Here is a 24247-nt window from a genome sequence, read left to right as displayed (position 1 = left end):
CCTAAGAACAGTGGGAAGTCCTTGAAGGATTTTAAGATACAGTGTTTTGCAATCACATTTGCAGCATCTTTTTAAGTGTAATTACTAATATCAAATAAAATATTGCATGTATTTTAAAAGGGATCTTGGAAAACCTTATCAACACTTTAATTGAATAAGTACTTAGAAGTAGTTATCTTTTAAAATTGTCCTCCAAATGATAATGCTTTCTTGCCTCTCTTAATATAAATCAATTTCAAGCTCAAGATAGTCTTTTTTCCCAAAACTGGAGTAGATAATTTTTAAAGTAGAATTGTATTTACACTATTCTTAGACTTCTTTTGCTTTTGTTTTATTTATTTTGCTTTATATTCTTACCTTTCACCAAGGAGAAAAGATAATGTAAATAAATTATTTAATTTTGTTGGCAGATGAGGTAGAAAGACTGGAAAGAGACCTGGAAAAGAAGATGATGGAAACTGAAGAGCTTAAGAGCAAAGAAACAGGATTCCTTGAGGAAATTAAAACTCAAGATAAACTGAACAAATCATTAAAAGAGGAGGCCATGTTACAGAAACAAAACATTGAGGAGCTAGAGAGTGACTTAAACACGAAAAATGAATTGGTAAGTTCATGTTCGACATTGCTTTGCCTATATTCTCTTGACATAGAGAATTCTTTGCCTTTGGGTCTAAAAATACAACTTCCTGACTAAAGAATGGGGAAAGATGTGGTTAATGGGTATATATTCAGAAATCTTTAGGATTTATAGTTGACCGTGCACTGTATGATATGACTGCCCGAAAGACCAATTCTGGCTTAGGCTGGATTATTCAAAATATGGTATCCAGAACAAAGGAGGAAGGTGAAGCCTCACACTACAAAGAGTTTGCCAGACTGCTTCTAGCTGTTTGTATTTCTTTTAAACAATATTGTTGGTAAGGCTCTACATTGGCAAAAACTTTTAGAGGACAATTTGGCAAAATTATTCAAATTTGAACAGACATATCCTCTGTCTCAGAGATCCCACTTCCAATAATATATTCTTTAGAAATGGTAGCAACACTGTGTAGAGATTTTATATATATATATACACACACAGACACACACACACATACACACACACACAAAGTACATACATATACAAGGATATTCACTACATAGCGTTTATATTATTAAACAATTGGAAATAACTAATCCCTCAGGGAAAACTTGGAGGACATCTATTTAATAGAATAATGTTTTGCTCTAAATAAAATGAGGTAGATTTACATGTCTGGACATAGAAGGTTGTCTAACACATATTGCCGTGTAAAAAAACTAGTTGGAAAACAGTATGTTGAGTGTGATCCCATATATAAAAATACATAATAGTATAAGTATCTTTAGGGGCAAAATGGCAGGATATGTACCAAACTCTTGACAGTAGTTATTTCTGAGGAGTGGAATTCTAAAGCACTTCCAAACTGCCTGGTATGAATATCTATAATATCTGTAATGTATAAATTTTATATTATTTGGCTTAATGGTTGAAATAGGAAAAAACTATTCTAAAAATAGACTAGGTAGAATATGTTCATAAGGTAACTGACCAGAAGCTTCAGAATTCTTGACACCATGTAATATGAGGAGGGTGTTCAGGCTGGCAAAGGGGAGTCTAAGTGGGCTATGACAGCTTCCTTCAGATATTCAAAGGACTGTTTCATGGAAGAGGGCCTATAGCTGTTTACTAAGGCCCCATGAGCTAAAATTAACACTTGGTAAATGGAATTATAGGAAAACAGGTTTTCATTTAGTAATGAAGAAGAAATTTCTAGTATCTGTCCTAAGATGAAATGTAATAATTCTGGAATGTGTTTGCTGTTGCTGAAACAGGCAGAGACTAAACATAGCTCAGGGTTTGGGGGAAAGATCAAAAGCATTAGACAGGGAGATGTACTAAATGACTTTAAAAGGTCCTCTCAACCCAGAGATTCTAATTCTATGAAATGATTAGGCTGCTTTCTCTGAAGGAAAAATAGCTGTTGTTATCTCCCTCTCCCCCTTTATTCTTCCTTTTGACAGTCCCTTATTCTAATCCATGCATAGCTTAGGGAATTATCACTAATAGAATGCCAGATACAGTTGTCTTCTTTTGCTTCTCCTTTTCAACAATGGCATTCTTGCTTAATTATTTGCTTTATTAACAAGAATAATTCCCTCTGCATTTTATTTTGTGTGTGAGCATGCAGTTTAGGAGGGAAGTGGTTGTTTGAAATATGAATATGGAGCCACCTCCTTCTTGGGTTCCTCTTTGCCTGAGAAAAAAGGTGATTTATACCAGGGGGCATTATGGAAAGACAGAGGAGCTCTGTTATTTAAATATTCAGAGCATTTGAGGGTCCCGTTATGTGACTCCTATTTGAAGGTAGTTTTCAAATTTTTTAGCTGTATTGTGAAGCATATATGTTAATAATATTTGTAACCTGATGATTATCCATGGTTTTAGGTTATTTATAGTTCTGTTGCCCTTCATTCCTTAATATAGTAGAAAGGATTGATAAATAGTTAAACCATTGTAGTTTTAATTGTGAACTCTTTGTGCGTAACACATAATATTTGGGTTTAAAATACAAAAATAAAAACAGTGCTTACTATGGTATTTGTTATTTGTCATTTGTCAACATTTAATAAACTTTTCAGAGTTACGGGTCTTTTTGGAATATAGACTTAATCTTTTATTATTAAATTAAAAGAACTTTATAATTTCCATATGTTGACTCTCTGGTGCATGTTTTCAACCCATGGAAAACCTAGACAAAATGTTGTATCTTAAGATTTTATGCTATTCCAAAGTTATGGACTGTTACAGTTGTCTAATTTCTCTTTTGTTTATAGTGTTATATTTGTGCTGTGAATAATTTTTTTGTAATGGCCAACAATTTTTGCTTTTCCTTTTCTCTAATTTTTGTACAAGTTGGGTTTTGCTCTTCTCTGTTATTTTTATCACTGACCACTTAAATACACTTTTATATACAAAATTGATGTATATTTATTTGTAAATATTTGTTATTTGTAACAAATTCAGGCAACACAAATATACACAGTAGAAAATGAAGGTCCCACTCTTCCTTACCCCATTCCCTGGATGTTAATATATATCCTTCCTGTTTCCTATGTTTACACAATATATAGGTAATTATATTATATATATAAATACATACATTTGAATGTTTTTGTGATTTAAAAAAGCACAATAGAATCTTACTGTATAATTCTGCAACTTATCTTTCTCCTGTTTGTCATGGACAGGTCTCCAGGTTTATATCTATATATATCTATACCTCTACCTATCTATCTATCAACTATCTATCACTGTTCTCTTTTTATGGCCCCTCCATAATTTAGCCTATTCCTATTGATGGATATTTATGTTGCTTATACTTTTTTTTGCTATTAGAGACAGAAAATCTTTATCCATCTGTATATGCGCACACACATTATACTAGCGTGAATGCTACTAATCTTTTAGCATAAGTCACTGTGGAATTACTGTATTTTGCATTTCTTCTTTGTTGGTTCATAATTTGTGTTTAAATTTTTGATGAATGTTAATGCACACTTCAAAAAGCTTATAACATCAAAGATGTAGAGAAACTGGAACCCTTGTGCGTTGCTGGTGGGATTGTACAATGATGCAGTTACTGTTTAGCAGTTTCTCAAAATCTTAAACATGGAATAATCATACGACCCAGCAGTTCCACTCCTAGGTATATACTCAAAGCATCTGAAAGCGAGGGCTGAAAAAGATACTTGCACTTCAGTGTTCATAGCAGCATTATTCACAATAGCCAAAAAGTAGAAACAGCCCAAGTGTCCCTCAACAGATGAATGGATAAACAAAACGTGATGTATATACATACGATAGAATATTATTCAGCTATAAAAAGTAATGAAGTTCTGATACATACTACAATGTGGATGAAACTTGAGACATTATAAGTGAAATAAGCCAGAAACAGAAAGACATATATTTTATTATTCCACTTAAATGAGGTATCTAGAATCGACAAATTCATAAAGACAGTGGAAGAGAGGTTATCATGGTTTAGGGGAAGGGGAGAATGGGGAGTTATTGCTTAATGGGTGTAAAGTTTCTGTTTGGGATGATGAAAAAGTTCTGGAAATTATGGTGCTGATTACACATCATGTGAATGTACTTATTTTCACTGAATTGCACACTCAGAAATGGTTAAAATGATAAATTTTAAGTTATATATATTTTACCACACTAAAAAAGGAGGGGGAAAGCTTATAACCAATTTGTACTACTCCTACAGCAGTGAGTGAAAAGGGTTTAATTCCCACTGGGTGTTATTTTTGAACTTATAAATGTGATAGAAGAATGGAATCTCGTTTAATTTTGTGTTTCTTTCGTTAGAGAGTTGAGTATTGTGTATGTATTTATTGTCTGTTTTGCATTTCTTCTTTGAATTGTTGGTTCATATTCTTTGCTGCTATTTTTTTAGTCCAAAGGACTGTTCTATGCTAAAAAAGAATTTGGGGTCTTTAAGAGCCTACATTTGAAAAATGTTTCCCATTATCTTATGTAGACTCTCTCATGATATCTTCTACAGTTGCATATTGCTTTCCAGTTTTATACAGTAATTTCTCAGCACTAGGACAATAAATTTATTTTAAAAATGTATATGTTCACATATATTTGTATCTACCTGTCTACCTATCTATCTAAAATTAATAACATTGAAGTAAGACTTCCAGTGGCCATTTAAACCATAGTAGTCCCCCTTTCCTGCCACCAACAAAGATTACTGAAGTTAATCTTTATTGTTGCAAGTTATTTAACTCCTGCCCTCATTTTAAAAATGAGGAAACTTCCTTCTTCACAGAATTGTGAGAATTTAATGAGATAATGAATGTGAAAATAATTTGAAATTATTGAAGTAATAGAAGTTAATTACTTTCATTGAAGTAATGGAAGGAGGTAAATCTGTAACTAATAGTTAGAATGATGATAAAATGTGTCCATGTAAGAAGAATGCAAGTACTAATAACTATCTTCCTAAGGAATGTTGTCAGTAAAATTGAATTTAGCAGCTTGCATTATTACATTTTAACTTTGGAGTTCCCCAGGTGATGGTCTTTGTTTGCTTCTTTCTCCTTTTAGCTTTTGTCTTGGTTTCGTGCAGGCCCTTTTCTGCTGATTCTTTATTCTTCCTTAAAGGTAGTTTCTTCAGGACTGAAGTGTGCACTGTATTTTTCATGGTTTGCATGATAACTTGTATTAATACGCTTGTTTATCTTTTTGAATTTTGTCTTGCCTTTTGGGGAAATGTGCGTGCGTGTGTGTGTGTGTGTGTATTTCTTTTAATGGATTGAATGTATGAAAGTGAATTTGGATGTGGGGGAAAGAATTTTTATCATTCTGCCTATTGGTAAATATGTTAACTGCAGTCAATTCATGATTATCTGTAACTAATACTGCCACTCCTACTCTCTGGGTCCTTTGATGCCTATATTGCTCTCATTCATGCATTCCTTCAATGAAGATTTATTTAAGTGCTTACTATATGCTAGTGCTATAAAATACAAAAAACTAAGAAGCACAGATTATTTATTATTATTTGCCTTCAGAGACCAGTCTATGCGTTTTCCATTGTTCCAGTCACGTTTGCCTTTTGTTTGGCCCTGCTCCCAATGAGCTGTGGGGAGAGAAGCCCAAGATTAGTTAATGCTGTTGGTTGTGAGTTGTTGTCTTGACACTCAAAGGCGTATAGCATTCAGTGAAAGCATCAATGTGGGTAATGTGCTGGATACCCTGTAGCAGGACATCGAAGCCAGCGTGGTATAGTCAAACAGAGTATTGGATTTGAAATCGGGGACTTGGAATTGAATTGTGTCCTTCCACTGCCAGCTGTGTGATTGGGCAAGTTATTTAACCTGTTTGTGCAGCTTTCATCATCTCATAGGGTAGTTATTGAAGAATATTCAGTGAGATAGTACATGTAAAACACATAGCACAGTGTCTGGCACATAGTAAATAACTTGATCACTGTTGCCTGTTATCCAAGATAGCATTACTTCCATTTTGACAGATAATCAAGAGATGACTGTAAACTAAACCATGCACGACTTTGATTTCCTGGGCTTTGTAAAATGTACATTTGTATATGTTCTCTTTAGCTTGTGTTTTTATATTAGCGTAGTTTTTCTGCATGCTCTTTGGTATCTACTGTCAGACACTGGCAAAAAAAAAAAAATCACTTAGTAGACCTTTGAAATGAACTCAAAGGATTGGTATAATACAAAGGGGGCTGGCACTGATAGTTCAAAAAATACTTAGACTCTGCCACTAATCTAATATGTGACTTTCAAAAGTCAGTTCACCAAGCTAGACTCAATTTATCCATTTATAAATTCAGAGAATTAGATTGGATTATTTCTTGAGTTTCTCCACCTCCCAAAACTCCTAGGAATAACTGAAAAGCTGTAATATTAGAATTAGTTTATAAAAATCTAATATTACATCTTTGAATCTGATTGCACTTATTCACATTTTTTATCCTCAATTACAAAGAATAATGTTCTGAACACCTAAAACTTGTTATCCCAATAGTCACAAATACAATGGTACAATTAAAACCAATTTCTTTCTTTTCATCCTCTTCACTGAATCATTCCTTTGTAGTTAATGTCAAATATTGAATTTCCCCCATGATTTGAAGTTACCTTTAAAATTACAGAGTAAGTTAAATAATTATTGCTAATTGTTGAGAAATCAGGAAACAGGTACTTAAAAGGCCAATTATTTAGAAATAATTGGTATAGAGTTATTTTCATGTTTGATAAAGCAAATTTAATGATTTAAAAATCTTAATTAATCATTGCACCCTGAAATAGCATATGAACTTCAAAGGTCTTTTATGTGATCTCTTGTAAAATTTTGTATTTTGTTCTTTGTGATACCTTAGAATTCAGATAAAATGTTCTTAATGTTGTGATATTTGCTGTGGGGTTTTTTAAAATCTAATTATTAGTTATGATTAGAACTTACCATACTGTCATACCTTTTACTGATTTATGATACTATATGTTGTCTCATATCAAATTGGACCAATAGCTAAAACAGAAGACCATGGAACTAACGCGTGCTTGTCAGAAACAGTATGAGCTGGAACAGGAATTGGCCTTTTATAAAATTGATGCTAAATTTGAGCCTCTAAATTATTATCCATCAGAGGTGAGTTATTTTAATTTTTTAGTAATCAAAAGTTCAAAGCCACGATGGGGTGGGAAGGGAGAGATGTGAACAGGGTTTTTCCAGGGATTTTTATCAATAACCACCTCTCTTTCATGTTATGAGGGCATCTACAGAGTAAACTGTATTTTGGTTGAACCTGTGAATTATTTGGCTAAGCCAGTTGGAGCAGTGGCAAAAAGCCCCAAGAGGATCTTTGCCCTCAGCAATGTCCATTACTCAAGGTAGTAATCTAACGTAGTTATCAGGCTCCAAACTTCCTGAAAAAGTACACTTGCCTGTTTTATTGGCCATGGAATAGTTATCTCCCTACATTGTTTTTTCATTTATCACTGGGTTTAGTATCAGTCAACCATTATTGGTACAAATGCCATAATACCATTGCAACATCACCTAGCTTCTAAGACCCAGTGATTCCAACTGTTATAATACATTATTTAATTTTAAAATCCAATTATTAAAATGTATTAGACTGAGATTTTACCTATATCAGCCAAGAAACCAAGATAAAACACCCAGATTTCTGTGGGCAGTTCTTTAATCAGTCAGTCCAAACTTTTTCACTTTTTGGGGGAAGAGAGGATTCTTTTTAGACCATTTTCAGTTCTAATTCCTTTTTGGTGTATTAAGAATAAGATAAAGTAATGATACATATTTTCAACTTCTAGGTATGTAGGGTTAATATAAATTCAGGCAATTCTGTGATATGTTCTCCACTGATAGAATAATGCCATTTGACTGCTTGGAAGTTATTTGTGATATCATAATCTATTAATTTCTTTTGCTTTTAGTATGCTGAAGTTGATAAAGCCCCAGATGAAAGCCCCTACATTGGCAAATCCAGATACAAGAGAAATATGTTCACCACAGAGAGTTATATTGTTGATAATGCCCAGCAAGTACAGATCAGGAAGATGGAGCCAGATGAAAGGGAACAACTTAGAAATGAGCAAGTTGACTTGAAAGCTCATGTATCACTGGACATGGAACTGGAAGAAGAAAAAGAAAAACAAATAAATGCAGGTTAAAACAAGTTATTTAAATTCTTTAAAAATATAAAAAGATTGAATATGTAGGTAAATTTTATTCCATAGTTCTTTTATTCACTTAAACATATTGATACTTATTATATTGTCATTTTACGTGAAAAGTCTGAAACAAAAGTATTGACTCATCTAGCCAGTTTGTTTTTGATGATTCCTGTTAGAGTTGAGAATGGAGTTTTAACAGTAAATTGATAGCATTCTTGTCCAGGGAATCCAAAAATGCTTAAAACCTATCTTGCTGGCTAGCTCTCTTCTCACCATTGGAGCTAAACACACAAAGTAATAATTGAAGCAAGTAAAGTACCACTTTATTGATTACTATACATGTAGGTAAAACCTGAAACAGAGCTTTGGATAAGCTAGATCAGAGTGCTCTCCTTAGGCTTTGGCCTAAAATTTGCCTCCTATTCTTTCTGACCTCTACACACTCCACCTCCCCCACCGTCTCTTCCTCCCACCCCCCAAAAAGAAAGAAATCTAATTCAAGGGATCTTGGTACCTTATATCAAGGCACATGGCAGAAAAACTCAAGTGGAGAGAGCACTTAGATACCCTGCCAATGTCTCATATTGAATCCACTTATCCACTCAGCTGCAGGGATATGGAAGAAGGGGAAAACAAATCTGAGTTCACACCTCCCACTAATAATCATGGCCCAATGTAGGGCTTTAACAAATCAGATTAGCAACTCATTTTCCCTTGGTTTGCAGCTAAGTGGAAGATGTAGGCCAGTAGAGGTTGACTAGGAGAGGAGAAAGAAAAGGATAACTTCTCCTTATCTATACATACAGTATGCAAAGCTCTAAGAGTAAAAGCAAAATAAATCAGATATATGTATAAATTATCTTTAAGGGGCTTATAGTTTTATGGGAGGCAGTAAGAAAGGGAGCCAGAAAGAAATCTGAAATTTGAGGTAGTAATTGATTTGAGGTAATCTTCCAACTAGGAGAAACTACATAGTAGTGAAATTCTTACTGAACCCCATCATAGAGTGTTTGCCTCTAAAACACTTTAAGAAAAAAAGTATCCTGAACCTAATTATGACTTAGTGACATGTAAGTTCATGTTTACCAATAAAATCCTTATTCTTTTGAAAGAGTTCCCTAGCATAGGGAATATCAATAAAAGACCCTTTTATGTTAAGAATTTTATAAATAAATGGATCAATTATAGTACTGTAGTATATAATAAAACAGTTTTAGAGATTGGGATGAAAACCGTCATAAGAAATTACTGTTTTTTATTCCTGTGATCTGTAGTGAGGGAATATTAATTGGGAGGTTATTATGAAGAAAAAAATCTGTGTGGTAGAAATTTCAGAGTTCAAGGTTTTTCTTGTATGTATGTGTGCATGTGTTTTTAAACTTGCAGCACAAACTCGACTGTCACAACTGCATGATGAAATAGAAAAGGCAGAACAGCAAATTTTAAGAGCTACTGAAGAATTTAAACAATTGGAAGAAGCTATACAACTGAAAAAAGTATGTAAAAATCAGCAGTGCTAAGAGGAAATGCAAAAATGAAATATTTTCCCTTCTTTACATATAAAACAGTTTTTAAATCAGTGCTGCTTAATTAAGTATAGAGTAATAAAACTCAGAGTCAAATAAGGTTCTGTCATTTTCCAGTTACATTTTCCTGCCACTCTTGATGACATCCTATTAGTATTTAATAAAGTGTCTGAAACTAAATTACTCTGTTTATATAAAAACATTTGTTTGGTCTACTCTATTATGAAAGTTGCTACTTTACCCAGAGAAATTGCTTCCTGATGTATTTTCTTCTAATTTACCTAAGTGCCCCCCACCTTTAAGATCCTGGAACCTAGATTAAGGACCAGAAGACATTCATAATTATAGCATGAACATTATTTAAAACAAGCAGCAAAAAAGTAAATGATACAAAATATGGTATGTAAAAAAGATGGAAGTGACACTCAAAAATTACCAAAGTGCATCCTGTAGAAGTAAGCAGCTCAGACCTAGGTGTAAGTGCATAGGGAGAAAATTCAAAAAAGGAAATGTTTTGACATTTTGTTTTTAAGTATGTAAGTGTTTTTAGTTGTTTAAAATTTTAAAAATCAGTATTTCAAAATTATGATTGTACCTGCATTTATACCTTGTTAGGTGGAACAAGAATGTGAAGTACAAATTGCAGATTCTTTTAAAAGATACACTGTATTGTTAGTTTCAAATTATATAGTAACCAGAAATTGATTGAAGTTCATTGGAAGCTTACTATATGCCAATCACTGACTGGGCTGGTCCCTGAGTAGTAAACAAAACAGATATTCATCCCTCCCTCATGGATGGACAACTGTGGGAAATAAACAATAAACAAGTTTTAAAAAAAAGAAAAGAAGAAAGAAATATATTGTTAACATAAGTGCTATGGGGGAAAAAATAGAAAATTGGGAGAGATAATTAAAGGTATGTAATTTAGATAGTGGGGACTGAAGAGGTACATTTAGGCTGAGACCCAAAAGATAAGAAGGAATCAGAGAGAGTTGGGAAAAACAGTATTCAATGCCTGGGTGACAGTATGTGCAGAGGCGTTCAGGGTTAAGGCTCCTCTGCAGAGTCAGGGGGAGTGTAGTGGAAAATGAGGTTAAGAGTGAGAGGAACCAGACCATGCCGGGCTTCAGAGGCTATTTTAAGGAGTTTGAATTTTATTCTGAATACCATGGGAAACCTTTGAAGGGCTTAGGTAATAGAGTGGCCTGTTATTATTTGTAGTTTTAAAAGATCACTCTGGCTACTCCATGGAGGATGAAAGGAAGCTGAGGGTCATGAAAAGTATGGAAATGTGTTGATCTGTTAGGAGGCTATTGGAGATGTGTGCATCTGTTAGTTGTTTTGTGCAGGAAAGACATGATAATGGCTTGGACTGGGATGTGGTGGTGGATATGGAGAATCAGCAGCAGATAGAATGATTCTCCGTAAAATTTGGCAGTAAAACTGAGAGGACTTAAAGATAGATTGAAAGTAGGGAGCTTTCAAGAATGATTTTTTTTTTTTTTACTAGTGAAGTTGTAGGTATACAGAAAAAAGAGAATAGTTTAGTAATTAATTTAAGAATGTTTTTTAAAGCCCTGACAAAAGGTTTATTTAGATAGATTGATAGGTGTAAATTATATAGATAATTTTGAAATAAATGGATGCTTATAAAATGTACTTGGAAAAAGTCCTTTTTTTAAATTGGTAACTGTAAGCCTAGATTTTTCTTTGTACTGTTAATTTACTTGACATGCCAACAAAGGAAAGCCTCAGCCTGGTTCTTACTCAGTTTTAAAATTGGTAAAAAAAAAAATCTCAATTTATTGAAAGTTTGCTTTTTATCTTTTTTTTTTCCCAATTCTGTGTTGTGAGATGATTTTCCAGTCAACACAGGATTTTTTAATTTTTTTCCGGAGTATAAAGGCATTGTGATTATGGGGGAATTTTGGAAATATAGAATAGTTTTTTACAAAGTGTCAAGAAACCCCCACAGAATCATTATCAATATTTTATTTCCTTCTTTTGTGTTTGTGTGTGTGTGTGTGTGTGTGTGTGTGTGTGTAGCCCTATATAGACTTTTGAGAAACATTCCTACATTTTTATAAATTTCTAAACGAAACCTGTTAGGAGATGAGCATTAAATTATTATTTCCTTATAGGAACTCAGAATTTAAACTAACTGGGAGACTGTAATGTAGGGACATAGTCTGGAGCCACACTGTCTAGGTTTAAGTCTTGGCATCACCATCTCCTAGTAATGTGACCTTGGGCAAACTATTTAAATTTTCCATGACTCAGCTTCATTATCTGTGAAATTGGGATGAGTACACTTTCTAACTTATATGTTTTGGGGAACTAAATTGAAGTATGTGAAGTGCTTAGAACAGTGACTGGCACATAGTAAATGCTATATAAATTTAGCTATCACTAATATTATGGTTATTATTACTAAAATTTTTCCAACTGCTTGTTCCAAAATGACAACTCCATTGGTACCTGCTATTAAATTATCAGTTTTCATAAACTTTTTATAAAATAAAATTTCCCACACAAAATAGGCATAAAAATATAAAATATGAATGGAGTACCTAGGTAACTCTGTACATTTTAATTTTATTTAAAAACTGGTAAAGCATAGAATGTTCTTTTTAAATTGTACTTGTTTTCTTTAAATTTATAAATCATTGTTGCTGTCCTTTGTTAATTGTGTGTTTGAATGTGGGGGAATTAGGTTTCAGAAGCAGAGAAGGACCTTCTTTTCAAGCAGCTGAGTGGTAGGATACAACTTCTAACTAAACTACGCCCAGAAGCTGTCGAACTAGAAATGCAGATGGAGAAGCAAAGGCAAGAAGTTGCCGAGAAGCAGAAGGAAATCAAGGACCTGCAAATAGTCGTCGATAACCTGGATTCCAAAGACCCAAAATATGTAAGTAAATTAATAAAATTTTGGCTCATTCTATGGGAACTGGAATACTATTCTGTCTTGGTGTTGCGTGTCTCATCATGTTGAGCCACAGTGTCCTTTCTGAAAGTCTCTTTTTGTTTGCACAAATTTGAGTGATTATATGTATATGTATGCATATATATATATATAATATAAATATATTTTATTTTTTTAAGTGACTTAATTTCATTGTATTTCAGATTAAGAGAAACTGCTACTAGATGCCCTCCAAACCTCTTATCTTCTTTTCTCCTTGCCTTCTCTTCTTCTTTCTTGAGAGCAGGGTGGTGAGATGGAAGGTGAAGAAGGTTCGGTCTTTTTTTTAATCCCTTCTTTAATTCTTTGTGCAATCTTTATGGAACTATTCCACTAAAGCTATTTGTTTTACCATATTGGTTTCTTTTGCCTTAAAAAGGAAACATTTCTCAAGAGTATTATCTTGCTGAAATGGGACCAGATATGGCTGGATGATGGAGTCAAGCTCTTGCCTCTTCCTGTCTCTACATTGCAAAGTCTTCCTAACTGCTTACATTTTAGCTACTCTTTCTAAACTAGAAGTAGAAATACTTGCTGTATATTTTATTGGTACAGGTTGAATAATAAGGTTAAATTTTTTTCAAAGAACTTTTAAATCTCTGGATTAGGAGAAGTCATGGAATTTAACATTGTAGGGACAATGCACCATAAAAGCTTTATAAGTATTTTGCAACTTATTTAATTATTCTTTTAAACATTTTAGTAAAATTTCATATAGATATTTTTTGTGGGACAGCTAATTTTGACAAAGGGTAACCTTACCATCAGACATATAAGTCTTTTCCAACAAAAGCCTGAAATTAGTATTAAAATTGAAACCAAAAGTAATGTTGATTATTTTAAAGTTTTTGTTACTTGAAAAATCAAAGATTTTAAGTAATGTCTAATAATCAGTAATACCTTTATTGCATTTATGTGTTCAGTGGTCTATCACCCATTGTAAGGCCCCTGAGGACAGAACTGTGTCTACTGTTATCTTTATCCCCAGGAGCCAGCCCTATGTTCATGACTACTTGCCTCAAGGAACGTGGAAAGGAAACAGCCTGTAGGCCCTACCCAAAGCTCCTTTGCTGCCCCTTCCAATTCTGTGATCTATGAGTCTAATTAGAACCTGATTGTATGTTTGCTATCAACAAATGGATATAATATTCTTGTTAGAAAGGAAGTTTAATGCTCAGTGGATTTCTGTAGAGAATTACATAAGGAAAGGAACCAAATGACAAGTAGAAGTGGTGTCCAACTTTTGAAGGTAATGAAAATCATTCTGTGCTAGTAGGGGTAAAACATACAAACAAGACTTGAGGTCCTTTGCCTTTTGTTTTGTTTTGTTCGTGTTGTTTTAATCAAGGTAGTTGTGGGTTTATAGAAAAATCACACGCAATATATAGGGTTCCCATATATCAACCTATTATTAACACCTTGCATTGGTGTACATTTGTTACAATTGATGAAAGCAGATTTTTATAATTGTACTATTATCTCTGGTCCATGTTTTAACTTAGGGTTCACTGTTTCTATTGTGCAGTTTCATGGATTGTTTAAAAAAAATTGTTATTCTAGTAACATATATGCAACTTAAAATTTCCCCTTTTAACCACATTCAAATGTATAATTTAGTGCTGTTAGTTATGTTCACAATGTTGTGCTATCACCACCATCCATTACAAAAGCTTTTTCATCATCCCAAATAGAAACTCTGTACATTTTAAGCCTTAACTCCCTGTTCCCTAACCCACCCCTTTCCCTGGTAGCCTGTATTCAAGATTCTGACTATAGGAGTTTTTTTATTCTAGTTATTTCCTATCAATGATATCATACAATATTTGTCCTTTTGTGTCTGACTTATTCTGTGCAACATGATATCTTCAGGGTTTATCCATGTTGTCGCGTGCATCAGAACTTCATTCCTTTTTACGGCTGGATAATATTCCATTGTGTGTATATACCACAGTTTCTTTACCCATTCATCAGTTGATGAATGCTTGGGTTGCTTCCATTTTTGGTAATTCTGAATAATGCCACTATGGACATCAGTTTGCAACTATCATTCTAGACTATCAGAGAAACTTTCGGTGCTCTTCCTGATCCCCTCCCCAGGACACTTTGGAGCTGTTCTGTACCCCCTTGATGAGGTCATGGCTCTGTTTTGGCTGGTAAAGACTGATTGAGAAAGTCCTCTTCAGGGTGACCCTCCTCTCAGAATTTGTCCTCCAGACAAAAGCAGCTTGAGACAACAAAAGGAGTGTAATGGAGAAGCCAGGAGAAGCCAGTGTGTGCATTGCCATATGACGGAAAAGCCAAGGCTCATTGGCAGCCAGTCCCAGAATGCCACAGTCTTTGGGAGAAAGCATTGCTTTGCTGATTTTGGACTTCTATCCTTAAAACTAAGCCTGGAGCTTAGATTTCCTGAACAGGAGGAGGCCGATAGCTATTCGGAATCTGTGAAATTTGATGCTCAGTCAATGTCAGATTTCTTTCTTCAGAATCCTAAAAATGGCCCTGCCCTTGAGTTGAAACTAAAGTCCTTCAAAATGGGATTGATTGCCCTTTATCTCCTGGTGTTTGCTATTCTTATTCTTGTCATTGGAATCATGGTAGCCCAATTCCTCAAGTGGGAAATGAAGAATTGCACAGTTGGTTCAATTAATGAGAAAGATTCAAGGGAAAAGGAAATGGCAGCGAAGATAAAATGAGCTCTGTAGAAGTTGTTATGGAATGCCTGAGCATCATGGAAAAGAGAATCCAGTATATTTCTGATATGGAAACCAATTTCATAGACTCAGAACAGTTCCAAAATTTCATTGTGACAACTGATCAAAGATTTTTCTTCTGCTAAGTACCTTATTTTCCTCAGTTCAAGCACATGGAAACTTAGTGGATGAAATTAAGTCCTTAACAAGACTGAATGCCACCTTGCTTGATTTACAGCTCAGTATAGAGATGCTGAATGGCAAGGCCCAAGAGAATATGTTTAAACAACAAAAGGAGATAAGAAAATTAAAGAAGTATGTGTAAAATGTATCAGCAAAAATTATGTCTATGAAAGAACAGAAGTGCATTTGGAATAGGAAATGAAGAAGTGAAACACTTGAGTAATATCACTAATGGTCTCAGACTTAAAGACTGGGAACATTCTATGACATTAAGAAATATCACTTTAATTCAAGGTCCTCCTGGTCCCCCAGGTTAAAAGGAGATAGAGGTGCCACTGAAGAAGGTGGTCCACAAGGTATTCTGGGTCCAATAGGTCTTCTGGGTCTTAAAGGTGATCAGAGAGCAATTGACTTTTCTGGAAGCTGAGGATTCCCAGGACTCACAGGGAATATGAGGAGGCCAGGTAATCCTGGACAAAAAGGCCAGAAGGGAGAAAAGGGGTCTGGAAGCACACTAAGACCAGTATGACCTCCTGGATTATATTAGGGCAGGGCCCTTTTAAGGTCAGTTGGGTTGGGTGGGACATCCTCTGCTACCATCTCAATAAGAAGCTCTTTACTTCTGGACCAGTCATCAGCACAACTGACTTGCAGGGTCCTTTTGTGTCTCCTCCAACCAACTGACCTTGGGTTCAGTGTCTTTCCTGGTTTCTGCATGGTTCCTTTTCCTGGCCTTTGGTGCTATTTGGGCCTTTCCTTCCATACTCAGATTTTCCCAACTCCAGTACTCTGCCACCACCACTGCCCAGCATCCCTGCCCTGGATGCCTCTGTTTACTGACTGGCCAGCTGCTCCAGCCAGTCCTTGGATGCTAGGCCAGGAACCCTAATCTGTTGGTTTCTAGGGGAAATCTCATGGATACTGATTAGGTGTATATTCTTTACGCTTAAAACATTATTCTTAACCAGGGATAGGGATGACATAGAAGATGCATCATTCAATCAGCATTAGTTCATTGTGTACTTTTTTAGAGCTGGGCATATAACAACTAGAAGATAGATATCTTCTCTGGCCTTATGGAGATGTTTTCATGAGAGACAGTAAACAGGCAATTACTTGCATCAGCAGAACTAGATTGGGGAAGAACAAGGCTCTGTAAGTATTCAGAGGAGATCAAGATTTTTTAACTCATTTGAATGTTAAAAAAGTTAATTGATTTTTATTTGTTTAGTTTACCTCCCTGTCTTCTAATTCTCCAAATTATAACTTTTTTTTCAAGTGTTAAAATCAGGTAAAAGTGCAATTCAGAAAGTTTATTCAATAATTTGAACTAAACCATAGCTTTTTTCCTTAAATTTCTCAGTCATTCCAAGCAAAATCATTTTGATTGTGAAAAAATATGCTGATGATTTTTTGTTTTACAAAGCTCTTAGTGTTTTATGCTTTATGTAACCAGTGTAGATTCTGGCGAAGAGTATTTCAATAGAACTGGAGATATTTTGTGTAAGTGAAGAGGGGATGAAAATAGGAAAGCAGCAAAGGAAAACAAAGACAGACTGAAAAAAAGGAATCGGAAAAACGTGGGATTCTGTGTTATTCCATGTCTTCCTATTGATTAACAAGCCAAAATTTCATAATTCTCCAATCCTTCCCTTTTTAACCCATAGCCTCAGGGCTATGGGTTGCACCATTAAGGTTCTAATATAATTCTTAAGTGTAGCTTATGTATCTGTATGTATATCTCAGAGTTTCCATTCTCTCTGTAAAATGGGCATCTTAACACCTACATCACAAAGTTGTTGTGAAAGTCAAATAAGATATTGTGTGTGAAGACACTGTAAAATCATAAAGTGCTGTAAAACACACACACACACACACACACACACACACACACACACACCCCAAAGGAGTATAAAAATACTATAGAGGCAGACAATCTGGAAAGAGTTCTGCCAGTTTCAAATACCTGGGAGAAAAAGGTCTGTCTTCTGGGAAACAGAAGGGACAACCAAACTCGTATAAACAGGGGACCTCCAAAACAACTAGCAAGCAAAAACCCAGGACAACACAGAGGCCCAGAAATACAGGGAAACACTGTACACTGCATTCACCTTGGGCAGACCTTCCTGATAGGAAGGCCGAGTGCAAGAAAATCTGTCTTATTACCATCTGGTTACAAAACCAAGAAAAAGACAACTCAGGAAGTAAATCTCAGAGTTAACATTTTAAAGAATTCAAATGTACAGTGTACAACAAAAGAATACATGACAAAGAAACAGGAGGTGATGGCCCATCCTGAGGAAGAGGATAAAAATACAGAAAACAGTAGCAAAGAAGATGAGAACGTGGACATACTGGACAAATACTTGAAAAAATTATCTGAAAAGTCTCAAAGAAAAAATAAAAAATTAAAAAGTGCCAAGGAGATGAAGAAACATTCAGAAAAAAAAACATTCAGGAAAACAATGAACGAAAAATATGAGAGTTTAAGTAAAGAGATAGAAATTTTAAAAAGGAAACAAACAGAACTACTTGAATTGAAGAGTACAATAACTGAAATGAAAAATGCCCGCGAGGGTTTCAAGAGCAGATTGGAACCGGCAGGAGAAAGAATAAGTTAACTTGAATATAAGACATTTGAAATGAGTCAGGCAGAGGAGCAGAAAGACAAAAGAAATATTAAAAGCAAAATAGACTAAGACATCTATGGGATACCATCAGGCACACCAATATATACAGTATGGGAGTCCCAGAAGGAAAGAAAGAGAAAGGGGGCAGAAGGAATAGTCAAATAATGACAGAGAACTTTTCAACATAGCAAAGGATGTGAATATGCACATCCAAGAAGCTCAGAGAACCCGTCCTATATTGACTATACTATCAAATGTAAAGGGCAAAGAGAGAGTTCTGAACAGCTGCAAGAGAAAAGCAATGTGTTAAATAAAAGGAGTCCCAATTAAATTTGGTGCTAATTTCTCATCAGAAAACATGGAGGCAAAAGGCAGTAAGTTGAAATAACTTAAAAGTGCTGGAGGAAAACAATTGCCAACCAAGAATTTTATATCTGGTAAGACTCTTTCAAAAGTGAGGGAGACTTTCCCCCTACATGGGACATGATTCCCAGGGGTTGTAAATCTCCCCTGGCAACGCAGGATATGACTCCCGAGGGTGACTCTGGACTGGCATGGGATTGAGAACATCTTCTAACTAAAAGGGGGATGCAAAATGAAACGAAATAAAGCTTCAGTGTCTGAGAGATTTCAAATGGAGTTGAGAGGTCACTCTGGTGGACGTTCTTACGTACTATATAGATAACACTTTTTAGGTTTTAATATATTGGGATAGCTAGAAGTAAATACCTGAAATTACCAAACTCCAACCCAGTAGCCTTGACTCTTGAAGATGATTGTATAACAATGTAGCTTACAAGGAGTGACAGTGTGAAGTGTGATTGTGAAAACCCTGTGGCTCACACTCCCTTTATCCAGTGTTTGGATGGATGAGTAGAAAAATGGGGACAAAAACTAAATGAAAATAGGGTGGGATGGGGGAGGGGCTGGTTTGGGTGTTCTTTTTTCACTTTTATTTTTTATTCTAATTCTGATTCTTTCTGGTGTAAGGAAAATGTTCAAAAATAGATTGGGGTGATGAATGCACAACTGTAAAACGGTACTGTGAACAGTTAGTTGATTGCACACCATGGATGATTGTATGGTATGTGAATATATCTCAATAAAACTGAAAAAAAAATGAGGGAGAAATTAAGACATTCTCAGATAAACAAAAGCTGTGGGAGTTCATCACCACTAAACTGGTCCTAAAAGCAATGCTAAAGGGATTTCTACAGACTGATAGGAAAGAACACTAGACAGTGGTTCAAAGCAGCATAAAGAAATAAAAACCTGCCGTACAGCTAGCCATTTGTTAATTATAAATGCCTGAATTATTGTACCATATTTTTTAGTGTGAAACTCCACTTCTTTCTTCTTACTTACTTCTGCTAAAATGGAAATACATAAAAAGTAATGATAAATCTATGTTTTTCAATATACAGTGTACAAAGATATAAGTGGTAACAAGTATAAAAAAATGGGGTACAGAGGGTTATAGGATAAGTATATGTGCATACTATTGAAGTTGACTTCGTATCAAACCATATATGACTGTTAAATATTTAGGATGTTAAATTTTAACCACACGGTGACCACAAGGAAATAGATGAAAAATATATCCAGATAGAAATGAGAAGGCACACAGTATGGTACAACACATACAAAAAATCAAATAAGTATTTGCAAAAAAGGTGTAAGACTTATAAAGGCTAAATATCAAAACGACAAAGTGTATTAAAAACGTGGTATCAGTATTACAAAGGCTAAATAGCAGAATGGCGGAATGGATACAAAAGCATGACCCAACTATATGCTCTCTGTAAGAGACTGACCTTAAATTCAAAGATACAAGTAGATTGAAAGTGAAAGACTGAAGAAAATATACCATGCAAGTAGTAACCAAAAAGTGCTGAGGTAGCTATACCTATCAGATAAAATTCACTTTAAGTGAAAAACTGTTGTGAAGGACAAAGACGGTTATTATATACCGATAAAGGGTTCAATTTAACAAGAAGATGTAACAATTATAAGTATATATGTATGTACAGCAGAGCCCCAAAATACATGAAGAAAATATTGACAGATTTGAAGGGAGAAATAGTTGGTTCTACATTACTAGTAGGAAATTTTAACACGGCACTTTCAATAATGGATAGAATATGTAGACAAAAGGTCAATAAGGAAATAGAAGGCATGAGCAATACTCTAAACCAACTAGATCTAACAGACATGTATAGAACACTTCACCAAAAGGCATAATACACATTCTTTTTGAGTGCACATGCATCATTCTCCAGGATCGACCATGTGTGAAGTCATAAAACAAGTCTTGATAAATTCAAATTTATTGAAATCATGCAATGTATCTTCTCTGACCATAACGGAATGAAGCTAGAAATCAATAACAGAGAGAGAAATGGAAAATTCACAAATAAATATAGAAATTAAACAAGGGGTCAAAAAGGAAATAAGGGAAATTAGGAAATATCTTGAGGTAAACAAAATGAAAAATACAAACATGAAACTTATGGGATGCAGAAAAGGCAGTGCTGAGAGGGAAATGTGTAGCTCTTAAATGCCTGCATTAAAATGAAGAAAGCTTTCAAATCAGCAACCTAATCTCAAAACTGGAAGAATTAGAAAAAGAAGACCAAATTAAACACAAAACAAGCAGGAGAATGGAAATACAAAGATTAGAGTTGAGATAATGAAATAGGGAATTAAAAAAAAAAAACAATTGTTAAAACCAAAAGTTGGATCTTCGAAAAGATCAATAAAATCAACAACCTTTAGCTAGAATAAACAAGAAAAAGAGAGGACACAACTAAAATCAGAAATGAAAAGGGGGGCATACTACCAGTCCCACTGAATTAAAAAGGAATATAAAAGAATACTATGAACAACTATTTGCCAACAAATTAGATAGCCTAGATGAAGTCAACAAATTGCTAGAAACATAGAAATCACCTATACACTGACTCCAAAAAGAATTAGAAGACGTCAACAGACCAATAACTAGTAAAGCAATTGAATCAGAAAGCAAAAACCTCCCAACAAAGAAAAGATGGTTTAGGGGAATTTTACCAAGCATTCTAAGAAGAATTAACACCAGTCTTGCTCATACTCTCCCAAAAAAAGTGAAAAGGAAAGAAAACTCTTAATTCATCATTGAGGCCAACATCTCCCTCATACCAAAGCCAGATAAAGATACCACAAGAAAAGAACATTAAAGACCAATATCTCTTATGAATATAGATGCAGAAGTCCTCAAAATTACTAGCAAACCTAATCCAACAGCACATTAAAATAATTATATACCATGATCAAGTGGGACTTATCTCAGGTATGCAAGGGTGGTTCAACATAAGAAAATCAATTAATGTATTACAGCACGTTAACAGAATGAAGGGAAAAAAACGTGATCAAATACAGCATCCTTTCTTAATAGAAACACTTAGAAAAACAGGAATAGAAGGAAACTTCCTTAACATGATAAAGGGCATTTATGAAAAACCCACAGCTTACATCATAATCAATGAAAGACTGAAAGCTTTCCCTCTAATATCTGGGACAAGACAAGAATGCCCAATGTCTCCACTGTTAATCAACATCTAATGGAAGTTTTGCCAGAGCAAGATAAAGAAATAAAAGGCATCCAAATTGGAAACTTCCCTATTTGCATATATCATTCTATATACAGAAAATCCTGAAAAATCTACAGCAAACCTCTAGAACTGTATGTATGTTGTTGTATGTCCAAATCATAGATTTATCATTATTTTTTATTCTTTTTATTCATTTCAGCACCTGTAGGAAATGAGAAGGGGAATTACAAACAAAAAAAAAAATACAGTATTATAGTACTGCCATTTATAATTACCCATTAGGTTACCTTTACCTGAGGTCTTTATTTCTTTATGCCACTTTGAACCACTGTCTAGTGTCCTTTCCTTTCAGTCTGAAGAATTCTTTTAGCATTGCTTGTAGGGCAGGTCTGGTGGTGATGAACTCCCTTAGCTTTTGTTTATCTGGGAATGTCTTAATCTCTCCCTCATTGTTCTGATTTGCTAAAGCTACCATTATGCGAAATATCAGAAATGGACTGGCTTTTATAAAGGGAATTTATTCAGTTACAAATTTAAAATTCTAAGGCCATAAAAGCGTCCAAACTAAGGCATCAACAAAGAGGATACCTTCACTGAAGGAAGACCAATGGCGTCAGGAACACTTCTGTCAGCTGGGAAGGCATGTAGCTGGTGTCTGCTGGTCCTTTGCTCCTGGGTGGTGTTTCAAAATAGCTTTCTCCAAAATGTCTCTGGGTGTCTGTCTTGATTCTTCTCTCTCAGTCCTGTGCATCCTTGCTTATTTCTCCCAGGACGTTTCTCTCTAAACATCTGGGGGTCCTTTCTTAGCTTCTCTGGGGCAGACTCCAGGTCTTCATCTCTTGGTATCTCCAAACATCCTTCTGTCCTCATCTCCAAGCATCTCTGTCTGCTCTGGCTCCAGAGCTCTCTTAAGTAGTCCAGTGAACTAATCAAGACCCACCCTGAATGGGCAGGATGACGATTCCATGGAAATAATTTAATCAGAGATTCCACCCTAATCAACAGACTAATCAGTCTGCCCCCACAAGATTGCATTAAAGAATATGGTTTTTCCAGGGGGCATAATATATCCAAACCAGCACACTCATTTTTGAAAGAATGTCTCACTGGATATAATATTTTTGGTTGGCAATTGTTTTCTTTCAGCACTTTAAATATTTCAACCCACTGTCTTTTTGCCTCCATGGTTTCTGATGAGAAATCAGCACACAGTCTAATTGGGACTCCCTTGTACATAACTTGTTGCTTTTTCTCTTGCAGCTTTCAGAACTCTCTCTTTGTCTTTTGCATTCAACGTTGGATCAGTATGTGAGGGGGCATATTTTTCTTCAAGTTTATCTTGTTTGGTGTTTCTGGGCTTCTTGGATATTCACATCTTTGGGAAGTTTCTCTCATTTTTCTTTGAATATTCCTTCTGTCCTTTTCTCTCTCTCTTCTCTGGGACCCTATAATATATATATTGGTATGCTTGATGGTGATCCCAGAGGTCTTGTATGCTATTTTTGCTTTTTATAATTCTTTTTTCCTTTCTGCTCCTTAGCCTGACTCATTTCATTATATTGTCTTCCAGTTCACTTGATTCTTTCTTCTGCCATCTCCAATCTGTTGTTGAAACCCTTCTGGGAATTTTTTCAGTTCAGTTATTGTGATCTCATCTCTAGTAGTTCTGTAAGGTTCCTTTTTAAGGTTCTGTCTTATTGAGATTCTCATATCGTTTTTTCTGATGTCCTTTAGTTCTTCTCTGTATTTTCCTTCATCTCCTTGAGCATACTGAAGATCATTTCAATAGCCTTTGTCCAATATGTCCACCAGTCTGGTCTTCTTGAGTTTTCCAGATTTTTAACTCTTCCTTTGGATTTGCCATTATTTCCTTTTGCTTTGTTTGTCTTGTAATCTTTTGTTGCATATTATACATTTTAATATTTTAAAATGTTAACTCTAGGATTTATTCCCTGAGATGTCTTTTTCTTGAGTTTATATTCAGCTTGTGATACAATAGATTTTTTCTTGAGGGGATGAGGGAGGGGCCAAGGAGGGTGCCAGGAGCTTCTTAGAACGCGCTTCTCAGTTGCTCTTTCTTGTTTAGGCACCTGCTCAGCAAATGCAATTTTTCACCTGTCCTGTGCAGCATGTATGGCAGGGACCAGTTCCCAGTGCTACCTGCTGTGAGAGTGGGGAATGGGTGACAGTTACCACCACCCAGAGAGAGCAATACTGGTTTCTACTGTAGTTTACCAGCCTCTTCCTCCCACTCTTCCTTGGATGCTGTACAGTGTTTTTGTTGGACTTTGGAGTTTTGAAATAGTTGATTCAGACAGTTCCTGCCTGTTTAATAGTTGTCCTCATGGAGGGATTAATTCCTTGAGCTTCCTATTCCACAATTCCTCTTTTTTGCTTT

General features: G+C 35.0%; 1 protein-coding gene and 1 pseudogene across 9 annotated transcripts in view; both read left to right on the top strand.

Annotated features, from left to right (window-relative positions):
* CNTRL (centriolin) overlaps window positions 1-24247 on the top strand; it is a 112942-nt gene that overhangs the window by 20187 nt on the left and 68508 nt on the right. For 6 of the 9 annotated variants that reach the window (XM_037798332.1, XM_037798335.1, XM_037798330.1 and 3 more), the window contains 6 exons: window positions 411-604; window positions 5147-5203; window positions 7100-7219; window positions 8029-8260; window positions 9655-9764; window positions 12511-12705. In XM_037798332.1, coding sequence (XP_037654260.1) covers window positions 411-604; window positions 5147-5203; window positions 7100-7219; window positions 8029-8260; window positions 9655-9764; window positions 12511-12705 — 908 coding nt within the window. Of the gene's footprint in view, window positions 1-410; window positions 605-5146; window positions 5204-7099; window positions 7220-7445; window positions 7462-8028; window positions 8261-9654; window positions 9765-12510; window positions 12706-24247 lie in introns of those variants that run through there. The other 3 variants (XM_037798333.1, XM_037798334.1, XM_037798337.1) reach the window with 2 other exon arrangements.
* On the top strand, window positions 14775-16883 carry LOC119505083 (annotated as a pseudogene).

The sequence above is a fragment of the Choloepus didactylus genome, chromosome 10, assembly GCF_015220235.1.
Source record: "Choloepus didactylus isolate mChoDid1 chromosome 10, mChoDid1.pri, whole genome shotgun sequence".
Lineage (NCBI taxonomy): Eukaryota > Metazoa > Chordata > Mammalia > Pilosa > Megalonychidae > Choloepus > Choloepus didactylus.
The sequence above is the reverse complement of the archived record's forward strand: the minus strand, read 5'-3'. Positions and strand labels throughout refer to the sequence as shown.